Genomic DNA, 23,905 nt, shown 5'->3' with positions numbered 1-23,905 from the left:
TGCAGGCAAGAGTCGGGGGGTGAAGAAACAATTTTTTGCCAAGGGAGTATGGCGATGCCTGTTATCGGTGGTGAAGAGTCGCCTCACAGGTGCCAACCGTGCGTCGGACATAGCCATTGCACAGATAGTGTTGATGAAAGGGCTGCACAATGGAGTGGTATACGATTGGGTGTCATTATTGGCAGATAGGATGGACGAGTTCATGACGCTGCAATACAAAAAGTTCTATATGCCGCATCACGCCATTGGATTATTCCTCGACGCAGTCGGCACGCAGATCACCCCGGGCTCACAGCCATTGGAGCCGCAAGGGCGTGTTGCACCAAACCAGCTGCCCATATTCTATTGGTCACACTTGGACGTCTTGGCACATGGCACAGAGGCACGTTTGGGCACAAAAAGAAAGAAGGCCGCCATGTCCGATACGGAGTCCGACACAGAAGAGTCCGAGGCTGAGGAGGATGCAGATAGTGGCAGGGAGGAATCTGTAGACACCTCCCAGGTAAGCGGAGGGAGCTTCCGAATGGCAGGAAGAAGAGGCGACCAGTTACCTGAAGAGGGGACAGTGGAGTTGACAGGTACAACAGGGTCTACTTTAGCATCACAGGTGCAGGTCCACTTTACACTAGCTTGCTTATCGGAGACTTTTCAGTTGGCGGTGCCACGGTCCTTCGAGACAGTGAGTGTAGTCACCACGGTACCAGTTCCTAGCTTCGGGCAGCCTCGGGTGACGATAGCCATGACACCACCACGGGTGGAGACCTTGGCGAGTGCAGAGGCTTCCATGGTGCGCGATGTGCCGGATGTGATAGGACAGGATGTGCCAGGGTTGCCCGGATATATGCAGGAGGCAATGACGGCAGCAGGCACTCTTCATGATGACCTCACTGATTGGTTGAGCCATTACCAGATGGAACCCGTGGCACCAGCGGGAGAGGCCACTCTATCTCCAGGGCGGACCATGTACTCCTTGGATGTCATTGATCTTGAGGAAGGGAGTTCCCCAAGCAGCAGGGCAGTTCAGAGGGTGGCCTCACTCCCTGCGGTGGTAGTAACCAGTTCGTACAGAGCAGAGGGGGTGCCTGTAGGAAGTTAGCAGGGTGCAGAGTTGGAGCAGTTTATTACCGAGATGACTTTGGGAGCACAGCGGCTTGTGTCATTTGCCACGTTCCAGGCCGATGCGACCATGGTTGAGCGGATGGAGGGGTTGTTGACCTTTGCCCGCACTGGATGCCGAGTTGAGTTTGAGAGGTGTTTTGAGTGTGCCGGTTGGCCTAACACGGAGAGCCTGGCGATGCTGGAGGCTTGGTGCCTCACTGAGGGGGTTGGCGAGACCCGGATGCAGTCGTTGGTGAGAGAGGTAGAGCAGGCCTTCCATGAAGGTTATCTGGAGCTTCGGAGGACACAACAGACGGCAACCATAGTTGAGGCTTTACGGGTGGTAGCAGTAACTGCTCGGGAGGAGTTGACTACCAGGTTTCGAGAGCTCGTGGCTACTATGGCACAGACCCAGACAGCTATGGACACTTTAGTAGCAGAGAAGTCTGCCTTGTTGATCCAGTTGGAAGAGGAGAGGGCATCCCGAGAGCTGTTGGAGGCTCGATTGGTCAGTGCCCTGGAGAGTGTCGACAAGAAGGATAAGCAGGTGCTCGAAGCAGCCTATATGGTCAAGACTGCTATGGAGCGGCAGATGGTCGCGGAACAGGATCTAAAGAAGAGACGGAGCAGGTGTATGAGCTCCGTGGGCGCTTGGTGTCCACCACTACACCACCACCGGCGCCTTCTTCATCAGGGACTCCTTCTGCACCTCCTTAGTTTTTTTTCTCTTCTGGGTTTTGTGAGCTCCATGTATTCTCCCTTTTGTTGTAAGTCACCTGGAGACGACTTTTCTTTTTTTGGGGGGATGATGTTAGCCGTATTATTGTACACGGGAATAGGACTAGTTAATTATGTGTAGTTGTTTTGGCTAGTTGGCAATCGAGGGATGGTAGTTGCGGTGCGACGGTTGGCGCTCGCACCCCCTCGGTATCTTTATATACTTTGGAATGTAACTTGCAACACACTAATTATGAATGGAATAACATATCTTATACTTGTTTGATATCTATGGCGTTATTATTCTGCATTACATACTTTATGCTTTAAGTTATTCACCCGAGAGGGTAAACATCCTGTAACTCCTTTGGGCACTAATACCTTAATATAAACTCTTATCCTTTGCACGAGTTAATCGGTTACTCTTATTCTTGCTTGGGCCAGTGACTATTGCTGCATTTGTCTTGTATACCCTCTATGGCTTCTGTTTCCTTTGTTTAGGATGAATTGTGGCTCTTTTTTTTAATATACAGTTCTATTTAGTTGGGTTCTATGATGGCTAATACAAGTAGATATGAACAAAATCATTGGCATATTAAGATAGATGCAATTCTTTATAGAGAGGCTTTTAAAAATGTTATAGTTGGCAAAGTTTACATGGGTTTTTTGAAGTGTACTTTTAGTTTCTAAACAACCATGGAACTAATCAAAATAAAATTTAAATTTAATCTAAGGCCCAAAAAAAGCAACTAGAAAAAGAGGTCAAAGCAAAAAGCAAATTATCCAATTTTTCAAATGTTTCCTTCTAATTTTGAGTTTGAAGCAAATAAGGATTAAAATCCTTGGTGTTGGAGATTTGGAGGATGGAAACTCTGTTGGTTTTCCATATTTAGATTTAGGGATGAAAACCCTCATATCCTATGAGGTGGTTCTACACATGGATTGCATTTGGGCTTAATGATAGCGATTGTTTGATTGATATTTGCAAGCAAAGTCATTGAAGATCTTGAAGGCATATTCTAGAATTTTGATATTTTTTTATCTTCCTCCCCTCAAGGATTCTAGGGGCATTTTCCTTGACTCGGGTGTTTACAAGGTGGTTTGTTCATGTGGCACCCCCCCTATAATGGTGAAATAGGTTGTTCTTTCTCCACCGTATCAAAAAGCATTGCACAAATATCTAGCATGACTAAGTTTACTAATCTGCTCTTGCCGATCACTCCTCATCCACCAAACACCATATTTGTTTGGAAAACACACAAGTCTTGTTTAAAGGGGACAATTACTTCAAAAGGAAACTTTTGGAGGCTATTGAGATCCATAATCATCCCAATAACTTGAAAAGAGATGATGGATGGAGTTTGAGTCTCGTGTGGCACCCTTTGCTTTCCAACCTTGGTAAGAGTCACCCCTGCCCCCCCCTATTTAACCCTTTTTCCCCTTTTTTCCTTTTTGTTTTTTCCTCTTTGTTCTCATCAGCCTTTGTTTCCTAGTATTATTTAGTCCTTTTGGTGTGTTTGTCATTTTGGTTCTTTATATTGGGGTCCTTTGTGTGTTTGTGTTTGTGTAAAGGTTTGTATATATAGAGAGAGATTTTCTTTTGCATGTTTCTTGTTTTGTATTTTCTTTCCTTATTTCTTCCACACACACACACACACATATATATATATATATTGTTTATTTTATTGATTATTTTATTGATTATTTTTCTCTTTTAGGTTAGTTTTGGCTTCCTTTTTATCTTTTTGCTTATTTTGGATTGCTTCCTTTAGTTAATTATTTTATTGTTTTTTATTAGTATTTCTTTTTGTTCCTTCTTTGTTACTTGTTCCTTTATTGTTATTTTGCTATTATAGTTTATTATTTTGTTGTGTTTTATTCTCTTTCTCCTTTTCCATATCTTTTCCTTTTTTGTTATTTTTAATTTTTCTATTTTCCTCCATTGTCTCTTTGTACTCTTTGTTTCTTTCTCTCTCCTCGGCCCCCTCACTTTTTAAGTTTCCTCAACCACTGATTGTTTTTGCATCCTGTGCTCTTGATCATCCTGATGATGGATCACAAAGTGTGATCCGAAACCTTAATTGATCTAAAAACTCACACAATCTTTTCCAGAAACTTGCTTACAAAAAAATTCTATGGATTGTGGAAAATCTTATATCATTAATTTTTTCATCTATTTTCCAAAATATTGGAAAATTAGTGATATTGATATAATTTCTGTGAGAAGTAATTATTATTCATTTTTTCAGACTGAATACATAATATCTGCTACTCAGTGTCAATGTATAGGCTAACAAGGGGCGATCCTATTATTTTCAACCTTCCCCAAGGCTGCCATACCTACCTAAAGTTGAACACAACGTGTTGAAGACAAATTCAAAGGGAGTGCAGCCTTTATTTTGCTGATTATACTCAAGGATAAAGGAGCTAGAGAGGTTTGAGAAGGTGTCTATACGAGATGATTAGTCTTTGTAGGAATACATTAATGAGTATGCCTTTAAGGCATTGCTGTAATCTAAATTTCTGAATAAACATTTTGCTTTGAGCTTTTTTCTTCCATAATGTGTTCATTAGTTGCTATTGTGTGTAGGTTGCTATGATTAGTTGCCCTTAATTGGGTTCTGTTGTGACATTTTCACACACCGCCCCATTGCAAATGGGGACCCCCACGTTTTTGCTTTTTAGGGTAGATGTTTTGCTTAGGTTGTCTTAGTTTAGCAATAATTTCCTAGTGTTTGCCTTTTCTTATGAGAGGGTGTCATGTCAAAATGTGAAAGGGTGTTAAAATTGCAAGGAAATGATCCTAAGTGTCAAGTTGCCTTAGCTTGTCAGTTTATTTTTGTAAGTGTTGAGTTTCAATTTTGCCTTGAAATGTGAGCGAAAACAATGAAAATGTTCCAAATTAATGTGAATTGTGTGCAAAAATATTAGAAGTCCCTATAGGAGTCGTTTTTCCACTCCTTGGAGGTGAAATAAGTCACAAATGCACAAAGTCCTGATGGACTTCTATTTTCCACCCTTTAAATCTTGGGAAAATTCATAAAGTCCTGATGGAAATAGAATTTCCATTGCATATATTGATGAAATTGAGTAAGTTTGGACTTTAAAAGCATGAAAATCAAGAGAGCCCTGATGGAAAACGTTTTTCCACTGAGTAGTTAAGTCATAATTCACAAAGTCCTGATGGAAGGCATTTCTCCACTAAGCGATTAAGATGAAAATGGACAAAGTCCCGACGGAGGATGTTTTTCCACTCCATTTTGAGCATGAATGTACCAATTTAATGTTAAGGATCTGGAAAGTCTTGATGGAGGTCGAATTTCCACTCCAGGATTAAGTTTACAAGCAAATAAAGATGTTTTTGTGGAAAGTCTTGATGACTAGAGAATTTCCACTTAGGACAAAACAAAGGACATTATGAGTCCCGATGAAGCTTGTTTTTTCCCACTGAGCTCACAAAAGAGAAAATGCATAAGGAATTAAGAGTCCAGATGACCACGATTTTCTACTTGAGGAAAAATGACCAAGGTGAGTTGAATTTAATGTGCCCTGATGGGATTCGATTTTCCACTTGAAGGAAAAATAGTCAAGACAATGCAAAATAACATGATTTGAGTGTTTTGATGGAGGTCGATTCTCCACTTGAGGCTGATTTACAAAGCTTTGACCAAATTTATGAGTCCAGATGAGCATCATTTTTCCACTTGAGGTATAGTTACAAGGTGATGGCCAAATTTCATTGAAAAATAAAGTCCCAATGGTCAATTGATTTTTCACCAAGGGGCTGTAAATTAACATAACATGAGAATTTTTAGGGACAAATCAGTCCTGATGAGAAGCAGTTTTCCACTATTTCATTTGGTGGATGAAATTAAAGAGAAATGTGGCTAAGTTTTAAATGTCCGTATGCCCATCGATTTTCCACCTTGCTGGGTTAACATGTTATTTATCCCACATTCTCTATGTGGTGACAATGAAAGGTGAAATGTTAAATAAAAATGCAGGCGAACAAGCAATATTATATCATTAAGTCACTGATTTGACTCCAAGTGAGCTGGAAGAAGGAAGGATTGAGGATTGCCTAAGGAGGAAGAGGTGCGATTTTTTCTTAAGGCATTGATAGCGCCACCATTGGAGGTATTTGCAGCATTATTAAAGGCGCCATTGCTGGCTGAGAACACCATTGCCAGCTACCACGTCAAGCTGAAAAAATATCATTTCCAGCCACAGCAAACACAAATTGCACCTACAATATGAATTGTGCCATGAAAGGGATGACTTCCAGCTGATAAAATACGATTTCCAGGCTGTGTTTCAGACCTTTATACTCAGAAATCAGACTTGGACAGCAAACTGGGTTACAACATTATTCAATTTTCTGAGTTTAGAGGGCATTTTCAGACTTACAAACTAAAATCAGACCTTTCTTAAGTCTGAAAATCACGTTTCCTTAAGGCGAAATTTCCTGATTTTGATCCAATCATTTGCATTTTCTAGAATTATGTTTAATAGCTTCAATTTTCTGATTTTAAGCTAATAAGTCTGGAAATGATTCAGAAATCAGAACCTAAGTTAATTCTAGAAAATTTATTGTTCAACCTACCCATCGGGAATGAGGACAAAGTAAGGAACACTGAAGTGTCTTGATGGGATTCAAATTCCCACTCCATCAATGGTGATCAAATCAACTCAAAATTTTCAAGGACAAGGAGTCCCTATGGAGATCGAATTTCCACTCCTAAGGCATCAAAATGGAGTGAAATTTGCTAAGAGCAAGGAGTCCCAATGACCTTCGAATTTCCATCATGAGAAAATGATCATGAAGACTGATAAATTTCAAGGACTGAATTAGTCCCTACAAGGATCGGTTTCCTTCCAAGGTTGAAGCAAGGTTTATTCCATAAGTGTTTGATTCAATATTTGTTTGTTTTGCAGGTCTGCTACAAGGAAGGGAAGTACGATGACCAAGGCTTGAGGTGAAAGAGGATGCAGCTTGCAGGGTTACCAAGGGCTCAACGCTTCAAAGCAACACATGATGAAGGATCAGCTCCAAGAGGATTTCAAGACAAGGATTTCAAAAAGCAAAGATGAGGACTAGCTCAAACATGAAGAAAAATTCACCATGATGGTGAACAAATGGGAGGAAGACAAATCCAAGACATAAGCACAAGGGATTCCACATTATGAAGTAGGAACTACATCATGGGATCTCAAAGGATGAAATTCAAAGTATCACAAGGAATTCCAAACATCATGAAGAATGTTCAAGGCAAATTGATTAAGTTTACAATACAAGCTGAGGTGGCATCCTAGTCACCATTTGTTCAATCAAAGGGTACCAAGTCAGCATTCATTCAAGAATGGGATAAGTGACACATGGAGCTACATCAAATATTATTTATTTTACCTATCCTCATCTCTCATTGGCCAATGTAATTGTGGTTGTAACAAACCCTAATTAGGGTTTCTATCTTTCGATCTTGCTCGTTGATTGTGAATCAATCTGAGCCATTCATTGTAATGAGACATCTATATAAGGCTTAGTGCTCTCATTTGTTAAGGTTAATAGCTAATGTTAGAAGAGTAGAAGAATAGTTGCTAAGGCAATTAGGAATTAGAAGTTAGAGTAGAAGTAGATTAGGAGAGAACGTAAAGATTGTTGCCAAGATCTTGTTGCAAGAGACATTGTTTTTCATTGAAGTTATGGTGAATTTTGTATGTTGATTCAACATGTTGCATGGTCTCTACTTCTCATTTGTTTTAATGTTGGTTAATTGAATGAAAGATTTTGTGGATGATTAATGGTGGAGTTTGCATATCCATACTACTAGCAGTTTGCTGATTGTAAACTTGCCTTGCGTGGTCAACTGGAATCCTTATTCAAGCTTAACTTCAATTTCTATTCACACATTGATTTGCTTTTACTTGATGGTGTCTATGTTGTTGGTGGTAATTTGAACATCATATATTTACCTTAGAAGATTGCACTAGCTTTGTGGAGTTGTTCAATGATGTCAAAGCAAAGTCTAGTAAAGTCTCACCAAGTCATTCACTACTTCTTACATTCCTAGGATTAGAATAGAATTCCTAAACCCTTCCCCTTTTGTCCTTTTTTTCCAATTCAAGCTAGAAGATAAAGCTTCACAAGATTGCAATATCAGATGATCAAGTTCCAGTAACGTTCAAACATTCATGCATTCAACATAAGTCCCCTTGTGAACCCAACAAATCACATCAAACCATTGAGCTTATTCACACGTCAAGACCCGACATTAGGAACCTTGGAGTCTTCCAATTGATCACATAGTTTAGCATTTGGGAAGATTTTGATCAAGAGAGGATAAGATACCTTGGTATTTTATTCTATGTTTGAGGTGCATAAAAAACACATCAATTGGTTCTTGATCCTAGATTGCATCAAGTGGTATTATAGCTAGGTTTGGTTGTTGTGATGTATGTTGATGAGATTGCATTAGTTGTATTAAGTGGTTTAAGACTTTTGTAGTTGGAAGGTGTCTTAGATGAATCATAGTGGTTTTTTGTTGTAGGTATTCGGAAGCTTGTGATTACAGAGGGCCACGAGGAGGCAGGAGTGAAGGTCTCTTAGAAGGTTCTAATGGGTTTTGTTCCACGTATGTGGAAGCCTATGACTGCTGAGGATCATGAGGAGGCTTGAGTGTACTCGAAAAGGCTTTGTTGTTGAGTATGTGTTGAATGCTCTAGTGAGTTTGTTGTAGGTGTGAGTAATGTAATTGTCGAGAGTTGTGCGTATGCGTGTGAAGATGTCTTCAAAAAAGAGGGCAAGGATGGTCTTGAGGAGGCTAGTTGAGTCGACATTTATGGAGCAACACCCGGAGGTGAAAATCCTTGAGAAGATAAAGGAAACTCATTTAAGATTGGAAAGGATGGAGGCTATGCAATGTGGTATAGTTGCTATATATGTGATTGGGAATGATGAAGAATGTCACATTGGTGGCATGAAAGAAGATGAAGCTGTATGAATTGTTGAACCTAAGGACAAAAGTGTTGCTATGGAAATTCCTTCGGTGGCAGTAGCTGATTTGGAAGCTGAAATGGTAGCTTATGAAGCCCTTGTGTTTTATCATGAAGTTGGCAATGAGATAAAGAAGATTGAGTTATTGGTTTGTGTGATTCATCACATGAAGATTTTCTTGTTGTAGAGGATTATAAAGGAGAGGGAAATGGATTCTTTGAAATCCATATATGATCATGAGTTGTGATGTAGAGATTTGTCCTTTAGAAGATATGCAGATGTCAATTAAAGTGGAGCAGCATGAAGAGAAATACCTTGATGAGGTACCAAATTCACAATGCAAAGAGGTTTTCTCCAAGATGATATAGAGAGTGGAAGTTATAGTTTTTGAACTTAAGATGTTTGTAAAAGTAGATAAGGAGGCAATCATTTAAAAAAATGATTTGTTATGATTAATGTGCAAGTGAAGTGGAGAGTGAAGAATGAATAAGGAGATTTTGGTGGTGGTAGATGGATAGTGGTGGGTTGAACCCCACAAACAATGATTCAAGTGTGTAGGAGAAGATGTTTAGTGGAGGTGGATTGTTCATGGTGGGTTGAATCCCATGAGAAGAGGAAGAAGATGGTGAAGAAGAAACTTTAGGAGGAGGTTGATCTATGGTGGACAGAGGTCCACAATAAGTGCGAAGGACAATGAATGAATTTGGCAGAAGCAGATAGTGCTTGTCCCAACTTAGTGTTGGAAGAGGTGAAGGAAGAGATCCTTTGAGTTACCAAATTCAACAATAGAGCTTGTTGTGGATTGTACACTTTCTAGAAGAGTGGTTTGATCACTCTGCTTTAATTTGTGAGCCATGCTCACAATCTTCATACTTGATGTGTCTGATGCAGAAGCATCTGGGTCCATGGGAAATCTTGCATCACCTAGAAACATGGAAATTCCATTTGTTTTTTTGACTACTTTTGGTGAGTCATTTTGGGTTTCTCTTTTGGGCATTTTTCTTAATCTTGCTGATGTCAAACAATAGTGTGATCATTATTGCTACACAATTCAATCGGCCAATTCATGGCATTTAGTCACTTGAACATCATCTTGTTTGGTGCCTAGTTTATCTTTTCTTTTCAACTTCTTTCATGCTTAAAAGATTGATACTTGATGTGTTTGATGCAGAAGCATTTGTGGCCATGGGCAATCTTGCAGCACCTAGAAACATGGAAATTCCATTTGTTTTTTTTATACTTTTGGTGTGGTTTTCAAGTTGCTCCTTTTTGGTGAGTCATTTTGGGTTTCTCTTTTGGGCATTTTTCTCAATCTTGCTGATGTCAAACAATAGTGTGATCATTATTGCTACACATTATAACTGGCCAATTCATGACATTTAGTCACTTGGACATTATCTTTCTTGGTGTCTAGTTCATCTTTGGTTTTCAACTTTGTTTTTTATAGTTCTTTAGTGGGATCCATATGCTTAGTTAGCATATGCTCCAAATTGGGACCCATGCATCCATGTGACATGTTGTTGTGTAATTTATTCTTACAGAATGGTCTAAGATAGCTATTTTGTGTCTAATATAGCCTAAGTCACCAGGTTCAGCCGAATTTCATCCTTGAAGTTCGAAATTCACAAAACAAAAAAAAAAAATAAAAAAATTCGTCGAACTTCAAATTTTTTTTTTCAAAATTTTTGGCCTTCTTCTGTTAATATTTTTTAAACACATCTTCACTCTGTTGTGAGTTGCGGCCTGCAGGAGAAGTAGTCGCGGACCCGTGATAGTTGCAGCCTGCAGGAGAAGTAGTCGCGGACCCGTGATAGTTGCAGCCTGTAGGAGAAGTTCACCTGCAATTTTTGCCTGTCGTTCGTGCCGTAGCATATGTTTCCTATGGTTTATATTTTATAAATATGTCATCTTTTTGTAACGATTTCGAATCTATTTATCAATGTTAAACTATTTAGGCAATTTTATAGATATATTACATATATTTATTAAAACAATTTAAAAATTACATATGGCGAACTTAATTCGAATTTTATACTTTTTGAATTTTTCCCTCATCGAACTTCATTCGAATTTCAAAGTTGTCGAACTTCGAATTCGAATTCGAACCTGGTGACTTAGAATATAGCTATTTCTTTGTTTTGATAAATTCTTTGGTAGCTTTAAATTCTAAAGGTTATGATTTCTTGGGGCTGCAATCCCTTGGCTTAGTCCATTTAAATGATAGAGTATTTATCTGTTTTGGGATCCATGTGGGCAGGAATAAAACACATTCCATGTTCTATGATGTGGAAATAAGGTGGTGTTTCTCACACCTATAACTCCATTTGGGCACTAATCCCTTGATTTGAATCTTTATCTTGGCCACAAATTAATCAATTTCTATTATTCCTATCAGGGTCCATGATGTTATCTTCAATTGTCCTTTCTATCTTTCGTGGCTTCTGTTTCATTTGTGAAGGCTGAATTGTGGAATTTCTGTTTTTTTGGACAGTTCTGGTCAGCTAGGTCCCATGGTGGCTAATAGAAGAAGATATAGAAAAAGCCTTTGGTATATTAAGATTGGCACAAATCCTTTCAAAGGCATTTCAAAATGTCATAGCTGGCATAGTTTATATGGGATTGTGGAAATTTATTTACCTGCAATTTTTGAGCAATTGTTGCTTTTGGCTAAGTGATAGTTATGTTATCTCCATGCTAGTGATTCTCCATAAGATCATGCTTGTTTTAGGTTTTGACTATTTTAGCTAGTACCTCCTATTATTCTTTGGTCAAGTCCTCTAATTGAAGGCATTATTTTCCTACCCCTCATTTTTTTGCATGGGATGAATCCTCATTTAAGGATGGCCTTACATTTTGTAATGGTTTGGAGATAGGTTGCATTAAAGTCTAACTAGGTATTTGGGAGAATTGCAATGAACAGAAGATGACGAGGGTATATAAAATTTACTAAATATCTTCCTCCTTAGTTGAGTACAAGAGATATGAGACGAAGAGATAAGAACGCATAGAAAATTGTAATGAGTTGTTTTTCCTCGACCTATTGTAGCAAGTAGAGAGGTTTGAGGTTGTCTATATGAGATGATCAGTTTGTAGGATTGCATGATTGAGTATGCCTTTATGGCAAGGCTATAATCTAAATTGATGAACAAAGATTATGCTTTGAGTTTGTTGCTTCCATAATGTGTTTGGTTTTTTCTGTCCATATAGGGTTTTTAATTTTTGGGAATAAAAAATGTTGTTTAGGGTCTTTCCAAGGTCAAGACAAAAAATTTGAACTCAACCCAATTTTTCGTTGATTCTATGCAGACTCCAATTTTGAGACATTTTGTAACCGAAATCAACTTAGTTTTTGGGAGATTCAGTAACATATATTATATAAGAATCACAAAAAAATGCTGAAATGCTGCATGTTCCAAAGTTTCAAATACAAAATGATAAAATACACAAAAAATATATAGCTGCCCTTAATCAGCATTTGCCTCTAATAGGACTGCATCAAAATTTGAGTCCAAGTTTGAGTCATTGCCACTATGAGAGGCTGCCTCATCCAATGGAACTCCAACCAATCCCTCCTATGCCTCCTCATCAACTTTTTAGCATCTTTGAGATAAACATCCCAATGTAAAGTTGGAGTCTAGCAATACTTAGGGTTTTGTCAATCATGTAATTACAATGCACTATGTATGACCACCAACTTTTCTAATTGTCTAGAGGTAAAATTGTTCCTCTTGACTATTTAAATAAAGCTATTGGACCAATTCCTGTCTACAATAGAGGAATTGGCAACTTGTGAAGCTGGTGAGTGGCAAGTATCCTTAACTCCAGTGCATTCTTGCCATCCACATCCACCATCCAATAGGATCAATTTGAGCTAATGCAGCTCTATTTGCCCATTTATTTGGTTTGTTGAAAGTTAGACCACAAAGATTGAAAAAGGCTAGCCACTGTGTGTGAAGTATTGAAGACTCCTCGTTAGCATACATATTTTGGAGGGCCTTCATGAACCCTTGTTTCAACTTCATCATGAGATGGAGAGAGTCTTCCAGGCCTAGCTACATACCATTTGGAATTTAGAGCATAGGCTACCATGTGAAGTGGAGTGTTAATAGTGTTCCACCACTACATTGTAATAAGCCTAATATGCTCCTTATAAAATCCCAAATTTGGTTCCCTACTATGAATTGCTTGCTTTGTCTGCCCAAGCATGCTATCAAATGTCTCATAAATCTCTCCTAGGCTAGGAAAGTCTATATTAATATATCTTATGACTTTCACAAGTTCAAATCAAGGGGCAAACATATCTACGAGTGCAAACAAGTTACAAAAATTAAAATTTCAAATAAAATTAAGAATTTAAGACTTAAATAACGAAGAGTGAAGCTATTACAAATAATGAAAATAATTTACGTGTAAGAGGCATTAATAAATTAACTTTTAAATTTTTTAAAATATAACCAGCGATTTCTTACCTCATTTTGAACCACCAATCATCATCAAAGATCCATTTGTTTCACATTGTTTCTTTTAGTCGTGCTTGCCTCTAACCATCTACCCCACTCTAAATCAACTACTGTTAATTGTAAAGACTCCTACACCTCAATTATCCTATATAACAAAATGAAGTAGCTGACATATCTAGTATCCATAGGCTTGATGAATTCCTTCCTCAAAAAGTTCATGAACAAAGCAAGTGAATCATGATGGTTGCAAAGGAACATTTTTGTTTCACCCAATCTATGTCCCAATGTCCTTCAATGCATTGTTGAATGCATGAATACAACATGGGGTCTAGAAAATGTGCTCGTAAGTAGCCTCCACCATCAAGCCAACTAATTTACATACTTGGGCTGGATCGGTCATCCCTTGTACAACATTAGAGGATCCAACTTCTTTTATGACATCTTTCAAAATATGAAATTGGAACTTTGCATCCCTCTTCCCTGAATAATCAATAGCTCTAAGAAAATAATAGCACATTGAACATGTGATACCGATATTGATTAGTGGCCAATGTTTGATATCAATCCACTGATCCATGATGATGTAACAACCATTTCTTATCCATGTTTCCCTCATCTTTCCATCAACACACTCACCTAAGAATATTCTCTATCATGAAGAGTGGTGCCTAGCTTAAGTTCTTTAGGTAGGGCAAATGAGGGACCAACAAATATTACATTCTTAAACATTTTCTTGAAATAGGGAGAATTTGTCACATGAAATGGTATGGCATATGCATAAAAAAATAATGGCAATGGAAGACTCGGGCACCTTCATTATTGTGCTTTAAACAACCTTGCAACCATAGTAGTTCTTTTCTTTCAAAAAAAAAAAGGGATGATAGGGATAGGGATAGTTTCTCTTTTTCAAGAGGGGATAGAGATGAACCTATTTCTTTTACATACGGGTACTTTAAAAGCTGTTATTTTTACTAGAAGATAGGGATAGGCTTACTTTAAAGCAGCACTTTCATGAGAATATTATATTATTATTTTATCTCTAAAAGCTTCTTCTTGAGAAATTATAAATAAGTGCTTTGATCACATAATTTACAATGATAAATAGACATATGCTTTTGATAATGCTTTAATAAGACTACATCAGTTATGTCTAATTATATAACCATCGATGTAACTTCCCTGTACATTAATAAATTTAGTGTACACATTCAAATATTATATGAATGAATGCACATAGATTGTGAGAATGGTTTTGCACACTTCAATGTGTTTATGCTGTTTTTGTTAATGTACAATGGATTTATATTGGTGGCTTTAACTTACATTGTGTAAGTTACCTTTTTAGACAACCAATGTAATATTATTACATAATTGTCATAAGCAATAAATGCCTACGTGTGTTCAAAGTAATCTAGCATTATATTATTTCTAAAAGCATTGTGTTCACAATTCTTTTTTCTCCTCCCAAAATTCCAATTGAAGCAAAGGCAATTGAATCCACATTGACACAAAATTAGTAAGATCACCTGTGGTGTTCAAATCTTGTGACAGTGGCCTCATAAAATCTCCTTCAATTTTCTTAAACCAAGGCTCTCCGTGGAATATTACTTACTTTCTTCCGTAGTTGAGAAAACAACCAGAAATGTCTATTGAGCTAATTGGTTTCAATTGTTCTCAACTTCAAGATTTGAGGGTCTTAGGTCTTGGATATGGTTCCATGAAGTGACAAATCAGCTGTGTATCTATAAAATAATAGAATATATTTGCTATTTTTACTGAAGGAAATTCAATATGAAAGGGGCTCATTTTGAGATGATCCCTTTTTTCTATTCCTTCAAAAAGAGTTTACAGCTTGCTTGGAGCATGAAAATGAAACTCGAGGAGATCATCCCTTGAGAGTGGCAGATAATCATTGTCAATTGAAGGTTGTTTTTTTATGGTTGAGAGCTATTTGGAACAGGAGGCCTTGGCTCCTTCAGCAGATAACAATGATGTTTGGAGTCAGTGTAAGACTAATTGTATTGATTAGTAGTGGGCAATAGAAAAGGGTAGTATTGAGGCAGTTTTGATGCTTATAAAGGTATCATTCACAGAATCCAGTCTTTAGTCCTGCTGTTTACTCTAGCTTGCATTGAATAATTTAATGCCACAGAAAACTAAAGTCAATGCAATATTTTTCCAACACTCCCATCTGTATAGCCATAGAAACATTTCAAGTCTCATACTATGTTGAAAATTATCTTTTGAGATGGAAATTATATCAGAATTTTTTAGCAACCTAAGAATTTATTGTAGGGACGATATGTGAATTGCACAAAAATGAAATATAATTTGATTTGCATAAAACGCAAAGGATACTGTAATCAATAATATTATTTGTAAAGGAGTTTTCCACAGCTGCAAAGAATAATGGCATATATATATATATATATATATGCAGCTACTATAGAGAAAATGTATACAAACAAACAGACAATGATTGGACATGCAGCTGTCTTTGAACAACAAGGCTACTATTTAAGTGCACAGAATTAGAAATGACATAGAAAACCTGTATGATACTATGAACTGAATTATATATGTCTACAAATGAGTGAAGTAGATTAATGGGACTAAAAAGTATATGCATTTAGTAACTAAATTCTTAAATACTATCATAATAGACATTTGGGCATGAACATGACAATATATGATGCAAGTACAATCACATAAATCCATAACAAGGGAAGGACCTCTCAGTGAAGGACACAGCTCACAAGGACCAAAGTTGAAAATGTATATGAACAAAAAGAATGTCACTACTGCTAATGTAATCATTGCCAGCCGGTTGGATGCGCAACTGTCTTTGAACAATGGAGATACTACTTAAGTGCACAGCAGTAGAAACAACATATAGAAAACTTGTATTAACTGGATTATGTATGTCTACAAGTGACTGGAATATATCAACGGGATTAAAACGTATATGCATTTAGCAACTGAATTCTTAAACACTATCATAATAGATATGTAGACATGAACATGATAACATAGGGAAACTTAAAGAGTTTAGACCCCAAAATATATGATGCAAGTACAATCACAAAAAACCATACAAGGGAAGGACCCCTCAGTGAAGCCCATGACTGATAAAGACCAAAGTTGGATAGAGGACAAGGCTGAAAATCAAAATTGTCATGTGTATGTAGTAGCATCATCACTCATATCTACAAATGGCTAGTGCAAGACCTGATAATTTTCATATCAGAAGGTCCATGGTTGGCCTGGACAATCCTAGAAGGATGTAGAGTATAAGATTTAGAACTTCCGTCACCCAAGGCTGTTGAACTTTTACAACTGTAGAGAAATCTAGTAATGGAAGCTAATCCTTATAACCTCTTCTACAAGTAGGGAGAACTAGAAAGCCCTTGATGTTGAACAAAGAACATCCTTGATGCCTAGAATGAGCATGATGGTCGGCATGTCCTAGTAGCAATATGCAAGTAGAACATTGTTCACTAATGTTCCTCCATCTCTATGTGAAACTATATAAGGACAGGCTAAAAGGAGGAGTTGATCCTCTTGGTAGACCTGATGTTCTCTTGTAAAGTGTTATGCCCAAGATTGACATCCCCTCTAAGAAAAAATACAAGACTTTTCTTATTGAAATAGCAAAAGATTCTGTTATCATGCAAACTTGTAATAGCCAAAAATTCCACACACATTTGTACCTAGAATGGTGGAATCCCAAGAAATTATAAGAGAACCTAAAAAAGTGCTCCTCATATACTTGCTGGATAGATAAAAGAACACAATTCTTTTCATCATGCTAATATGGTGGTTTATCCCAATGCACAACTTCTGCTGGTCAAGTGGGATCCTTAGGCCATTTGACCAGTGATAGTAAGGACGGTCAGGTTGAATAATGGTTCCAAATATGTAGAAAATGCTCAACACAAAAATCCAACCAGGGCTTGTAGAAAATGAAGATGATGTCTAGGTTACTTGAATTTACCCTCAGTATTACCTTTCAGCAACTTTAATCACCTCCTTGGGTTGAAGGTCAGAGAGGAGTCAAATGGATATTTGAATAGATGAAGTGGATCAATAGAGATGTTGATAGACTAAAGAAGCAAATTAGTCAACCTTATCAATGGCCATGAACACCCGAAGAGGAAGCTTTTTTATAGAACGGAGTGCCAAGAATGTTTACATCTCACACCCAAAATTTGAGCAACCTAGTGATCTGAGTCTATATATGGAGTGAAAGGCTAAAGTTAGAAAGTTGAAGGTGAAGGTAAATCTAGGTTTTTAGGTCATCACCAAGCAAGACACAAATTTGGTGTATCAAAGCCCCCCTTGTGGAAGATCACTAAGAAATTGTTTTCCCATTTATTTTACATAGCATTCAATGAGGTGTACAAACCTACCTCCCTATTGATTTGAACCATATCTCCTTTATGGTGTACATATCTTCACCATCAGGCCCTTTTAGGATGTACAAAAGTTAAAGGAGGTTGAAATGTGAGCTTTCACCCTCCTATGATCAAAGGGTTCTCAGCCCATGGGACTTTACCCAATATATAAGGACTTATCAAGGAATATTTTCTATCCATTTGCTTGAAATGGTATTGGAACTGGTTTTAAAATTTATACACTATACTTTTTTATTTTTGTGGAGAACCTGCCTACTAAGTATGGGAACTAGGTCATCCTGGTGGTAGCCATTCCAACTTACCACTAGACCATGGCCCGGCAAACTGCACAAATTTCTTGACAGATAAAAATTCTGTGCTTCCTTTTTAATTTTCTAAGAGGAAATGGTCCTAAAAGTCCAATTAATTTCTAAAACTATTATATAACCAGTCTGATGGGGATTCTTGTCATCTTCTTTAGGCAATCTAATTTCTGCAAAGTGTCTAGAGTGTAACACGGCATTAGAAACTCTGTATAACAGGTCCAGATTGGAAGTGATCCTTATCATAGAGAAATTTCTCATTCACACAAATGTCTGTAAAGTTATCCTTCCTTTGAATATGGCCTCCTCATCTTACAAGACATAATTTCAAATTACAATACTTGTGATACATAGCTGTATTTTTTAAAATCTAAATTAACGTGTGTTGTGAATCCCTGCAATCTTCCTTAAGCAATCCAATATCTGTAATTTCAACATGCAGCATTTATTTCAAATTCATAAGTTGATTGTCATATGTGCCTTAAGTATTTTAATAGTATGAATTAAAGCTTTATAATTGAATTCTGGTTTTCTTTCTTATGGTATCAATTTTTTCTTATCAGTTTGTTTTTTTAATCTAAGGAATGAAGGTACACCCAGTTACATTAGACATGAAGAGCCCAAGTTAGTACTTATTTGACAAAATGGTTTCCGACTATGATTGCAGCAAGTGGTGCAGCTGGATCTTGCTTACAGTTGGGCTTTTGGGGCTAAGTGGTCTCCAAGTGGTAACAGCTTAGCTTATGTAGGTCAGTAGCTTCTCTGCTGTCTTGTTATTTTCTCTTGCCGTAAGAACAACAGAACTTTCAGAATGAATATTCATTTTTAACGCCTCATTGAGAATCCTTTTATTTCTATTCTTTGTGGTTTGGATCTTTTTGTACTTAAATGAAAATATTGGTTTTTAGGCCGCTGGAACTTCCTCTAGATTGAGGCAGATGGTCTCTATGAGTGTTTTTTTGATACTTATATTTTTCTCTCTGTTGCATCCAATGCTTCTAAATTAAAAGCAAGATAAAGCAAATAATGGAGGCCTACCATACATCAAAATGAGACAGTTTTTCAAAAGGAAGCCTTAGTGAGAAGATAATCCTTGTGAAGTGTTGTCCTCATTTTTGTTTCCAAAAATGAAGGACCACTACGGTGAAATTTTTATGAAAAAATGAAAAATTTTACTCTATGGCATGCTTCCCGAGGCATAATTTCGACTAGTCCTTGGACTGGCTTAATCCTCAATCCATTCTCGAACTACGTTTCGAATTTCGTCCAATTCTGGGTTCGTTTGCTATGCCTTTCCTTCAATTTCGGGCTTTAAAACCCCGACTGTAGGTGGAGAATTTTCTTCAAACTGCAAGTTTTAATGATATTCATTGTTTTGGTCTTTGTAGGGGAATTTTTGACCAATTACATGTGCACTTTTATTTCAGATATGTCACTTGTAATTTATTTCAAGTTTCCCCTTTGATGTTTTTATCTTTTTATTGTTTTTAGGTCATTTTTAGTTAAAATAGGGATTTTTTGGCTCAACTGCAAGTAAACTTGCAGTTTGGTCAAAAAACCCCTACTTTAATGGTTTTCACATGTAATAGGGATTTTAAATCCCCATTACATATGTGCAAGTGTTTCTAACTTGTTGTAAGGATTTTATTTCCCTTTTACAAGTATTTTAAATTTGTCATTTGTCCAAAAAATCCCGATTTTGCCTTGCAAGTGCATTTTTGACAATTTTTAAACTTGCAGTTTGCTCTAAAAAACCCGATTTTGGCTTGGTAATTGAAAAAGTGAATTTTTAAACTTGCCATTTGTCTTAAAAAACCTGATTTTGGCTCGATAAGTGAAAAAGTGAATTTTTAAACTTGCCATTTGTCTTAAAAAACCCGATTTTGGCATGTAAGTGGAAAAAGTGAATAAAACTTGTTATTTTCTCTCTAAAACCCGATTTGCTTCATTTTGGACAATTTGAACTTGTCATGTGTCTTCTAAAACCCGATTTGCATGGAAAATGGATTTGTTGAAGATGTCAAAGCGATTTTTTGGGGAGATTTGCTGGAGATGCAAGGCGTTTAGGATTCTATCCTATTCTCATGCTTTCACAAACACATTTTTCGCCATTTAGAGTTTATTGTTGCTGGTTTTTGATGCCAAATCAGCAAAACGTGGTTCTTTTAACCCACATTTGGGGCGTTTTTTACTCCATAAATTTGCACACTCCTAAATCGTTTTGCCCTTCCTACTTAGGCGTGGAGGGTGAGAGGATTTTCGCACCATTTAATGATGCCGTTGGAGTTTATAATGGTGGCCACGTGATTCCCTTTGGCCACGTTTTCAACCTTTAGCAATGTTTTCAAACATTTGGCATCATTGCTTCTTCTTCTACCTTAGGCGTTTTGCTCTAATAAACTTGGATGCACACTCTCATTGGCATTTTAGTCCTCCAAGTTTAAGATTGCTGCTATATTTGGGGCATTTTTACAAAAAACGTGATAAGGGTTTGACATTCCGGATTGCTCCTTTTCACCGGTTTTGCTTCTTCATTTCAAGAATTGTTGCATCATTGGAGAAGCATTTTGCATTTTTAAGAAAGCTATGTTCTCTTTCCTTTCTTCCCTTCATTTTATTATTTTCTTGTTTTCTTTATTTTTCGTTATCAGTTACATTTTTGGTATGTGATGTTCTTCCCCTATAAATTGGTTTTTGTGAAAGAAATCTTCCCCTTAATATGCAATTGTTGAATTGCATTGTTCTTCCCAAAATTCCCTCCTAACTTGTATTCGGGATTTTTAATCTCGATTATAAGTTCGCTGGAAATTCTTGTTCTTCCCCTACGGTTAAGGAACTTAATCATTTTTGGTTAAAATTCCAAGTTGGAAATTGTGAAATACCCCTCCTTTGCAAATTTGGGTTTTAAAAACCGGATTACATGTTGAAGAGTAATTCCCATTTTCATAAAAATGACTTTCCTGGATATTCCTGTTTCTATCCATTCACGTTCCCCATATCCGTACTTTCCATTTCCATCATTTCTCGCAAGTCAAAATCTCATTTTTCGTCCATTTCTCCATTTTCGAATGTACAAGTGTACTTGTATTCGAGTTTTAAAACCCCGATTGCATGTATGTCCTTTCCAACTTGTATACTTGCGAAAATTCTCCCAAGATCTGAAATTGGTCAAAGTCAAGATTTTCCCATTTCTACATCTCCCCTCTTCCTCTCACAAAACCGTGAAATTCAGAAATCAAAGTTTTACCCATTTGAAGAAGGAAGAATGATATTTGTAGCTGACCATGATGATGCCTTAACTCTTTAAGTCTTCATCATAGCATTCCAGGTTCACAATCAATGTCAGATTTGCCGGCATCTCCAACTCCAAAGAAAATGAAATACAAATATGACAAATACTAGAATGAGGTTGCACCTTCCCAGGTTTCTTCTCCTTTGGATCACATCAGGGACACGGAAATAGGGCATGTTTATATGGCAGAATTCATCAACAGGGTAGAAGATCCACAGGATAACAACTTGCAGCGGTTGTTGGACAGCCATATCCATCATGCATCTTCCTTCCCAGTGGCGGCCCTAGAACCTGAGTTCGTTCTTGCATGCGCCCATCATTTTGACAAAGAGTCAAGAGTCATTAAAAATGATGATGGTGAAGCTATAATTCGTCTTGATGCAGATACAATCGAGAAGGTCTTCAAAATACCTCCTGCACCTGTTTATATGGAAATTACCAAAGAAAGTGCAGCAGAGTATTATGTGAAAAGGGAAAAAGATTGCAAGCGACACATCAATAGGTGGATCCAAGAGCCACGTCCTTCCTTCTCAAGATGGGCAAAGTTGTACCGTTGTGATTTCAAGTGGGAGATAGGAGACACCATCACTCTTCTCAGCAGAATGTTGGGGCCTTGAGCACTCCAATGTCTTTGAGCCATGGATGTATCAATTCATTATGTTCATACAGCAGTCGCATCACATTTCATGGGGTGAAATCATCAGTGATGCTTTGTGCGAACAACTTGCAGCAGTTCCTACCACTATGACCTTCTTCATGAATTCTTATTTGGTATATTTAGCAGCGTCACTTAGACACTTTCCAGGTCTTTCTACCAAGGGTGATCGCTCGCTTATACCAGTTTGGGAATATTATGACCAGTTGCCATTGAAACCTAGCAGACTGCATTTCAGAAGAGTCCAAGATGCATTCTTCGGATATTTCATGTGTCAATTTGACGTGGATCTCAGAAACAAAAGAGTATCAGATGAGGCATGGGTCAAGGTGTCTGAGTATGGGTGTTTGTTCCTGCAATTTCCCACCTTCACCTATATGAGGATTGGATGCTATGATGGTCAGCCATACATGCTTCCAAGATACCCAATTGATAAGATAATTCTTATGGAGTTGGGAAGACAGATCATGGCTGTTCATACTTTTCAGTCTGCTAGACACAAGGTTGGAATGGGGATCTCTAGCACAAACCCATTGAAAATTGGTCGATACTCCCTTGTCACATCTGTGAAGGCTAAGGCCATAGAGGCTGAATTGCAGGAAATCAAGTTTAAGAGGTTCAAACCTAGAGCTGATTTTGATTATAGAGGTATGAAGGAGAAGATCAAGAAATCCTTTCTGCATGTTCATCGCATTGAAGACATCTGGGTAGATCTCCGCACGGAAGCCGAAGTTCTGAAGATGGATTATTGCAGGCTCACTGTTGAGCAAATTGTTGACTTGAACTTGGCGGATATCCCACAAGGGATGATCGATGACGGGCATATACTTGATCCTGAATACACTTCACGAAGGGTTGAGGAAGCTCCACTTCCTTTGATCCAATGGTCACACAAGGAGTGCGTCTCCATCCTTGATAGATTTCAGCCTATCTTGGCCAACACTAACACATGGCTGAAAAGTAATGCTGTTAGACTTATCAAAATCAAGGTTGGTAAAGAAGATGATTCTACAGGGCCTCTTGGACGGAAGTCTGAGATTCAGATTGATAACAAGGAGGGTGCTTCATCTTCGGGCACAAGGATCAAGTTATGAGTTAGTCGTGTGGTAGTGCTTCCTCCTGAGGAGACGACTACTCGTGGGAAGGAGAAATCACGGTTCCATGTTTGGGTGATCGATCTGGATAATCCAGAAGAGGGGCAGCAATCTGACGATGCGCCTAAGTCTCCAGTTTCAGACTCGCCTCACGAGGTCATTCCTCCAGTTTCCATTGAGACGCCTCTTTCTCCTCCTGATTTGCTCGTAGACGAGTCTCCTCAGAATGCAGTTTCCATTTCAACATACGAGCCTTCTCCTGATCAACAACGAGAAAGTGTGTTGAAAGTTCCTGAAGATAATCCCACTTGCATTCAGTTATCAGAAATTGATACTTCCACTCCTGGTTTTGAAGAATTCATGAGGCAATCTTCATGTCCATTGGTAACTGAGCAAACCGTGGTCGCTATTCAAACATATATTCCTCCTAGGGTGACCACGGTAATTCAAACAGAAACTGCTTCTCCTTTGCCTACGACTGCTACTTGAGGTGAGTTGATGACTTTGCCTCCATGGCTTAGTTCTTTCACCCCGAAAAGGAAGAAGCAAGAGATCTCACCTGATGCCTTTGACTACCAGCAACTCAAACAGTCCAGATCCAAAGTTGCTAAGAAGGCAAAGACTATCTCTAGGGTAACTGTTGATAGCAACAAGATGAAAGTAGCTGAAATTGTGGAACCTTTTGCAGATAAACCACTTGATAAATGTCAGCTGCTGATTATAAGGTTACAAGGGTAGAATTGGGCAAGCAAACACATGAGGTCATTAATCATGATGCTCAGTTTTTTGTTGCTTCACTAGTGCAAAGGTGTGACGATCTTCTTGCAAAGAAAGACAAGCTAGAAGAAGAAAACCGACAGCTCATGGCAGCCATTCAT

General features: G+C 37.9%; 1 protein-coding gene across 2 annotated transcripts in view; it reads left to right on the top strand.

Moving 5' to 3' along the window:
* LOC131069736 (actin-related protein 2/3 complex subunit 1A) overlaps positions 1 to 23,905 on the top strand; it is a 160,412-nt gene that overhangs the window by 80,948 nt on the left and 55,559 nt on the right. For both annotated transcript variants that reach the window (XM_058005273.2, XM_058005272.2), the window contains exon 10: positions 18,654 to 18,735. In XM_058005273.2, the coding sequence (XP_057861256.1) occupies positions 18,654 to 18,735 (82 nt within the window). The remainder of the gene's footprint in view (positions 1 to 18,653; positions 18,736 to 23,905) is intronic.

Source organism: Cryptomeria japonica, chromosome 11, assembly GCF_030272615.1.
Source record: "Cryptomeria japonica chromosome 11, Sugi_1.0, whole genome shotgun sequence".
Taxonomy (NCBI): Eukaryota; Viridiplantae; Streptophyta; class Pinopsida; order Cupressales; family Cupressaceae; genus Cryptomeria; species Cryptomeria japonica.
The sequence above is the reverse complement of the archived record's forward strand: the minus strand, read 5'-3'. Positions and strand labels throughout refer to the sequence as shown.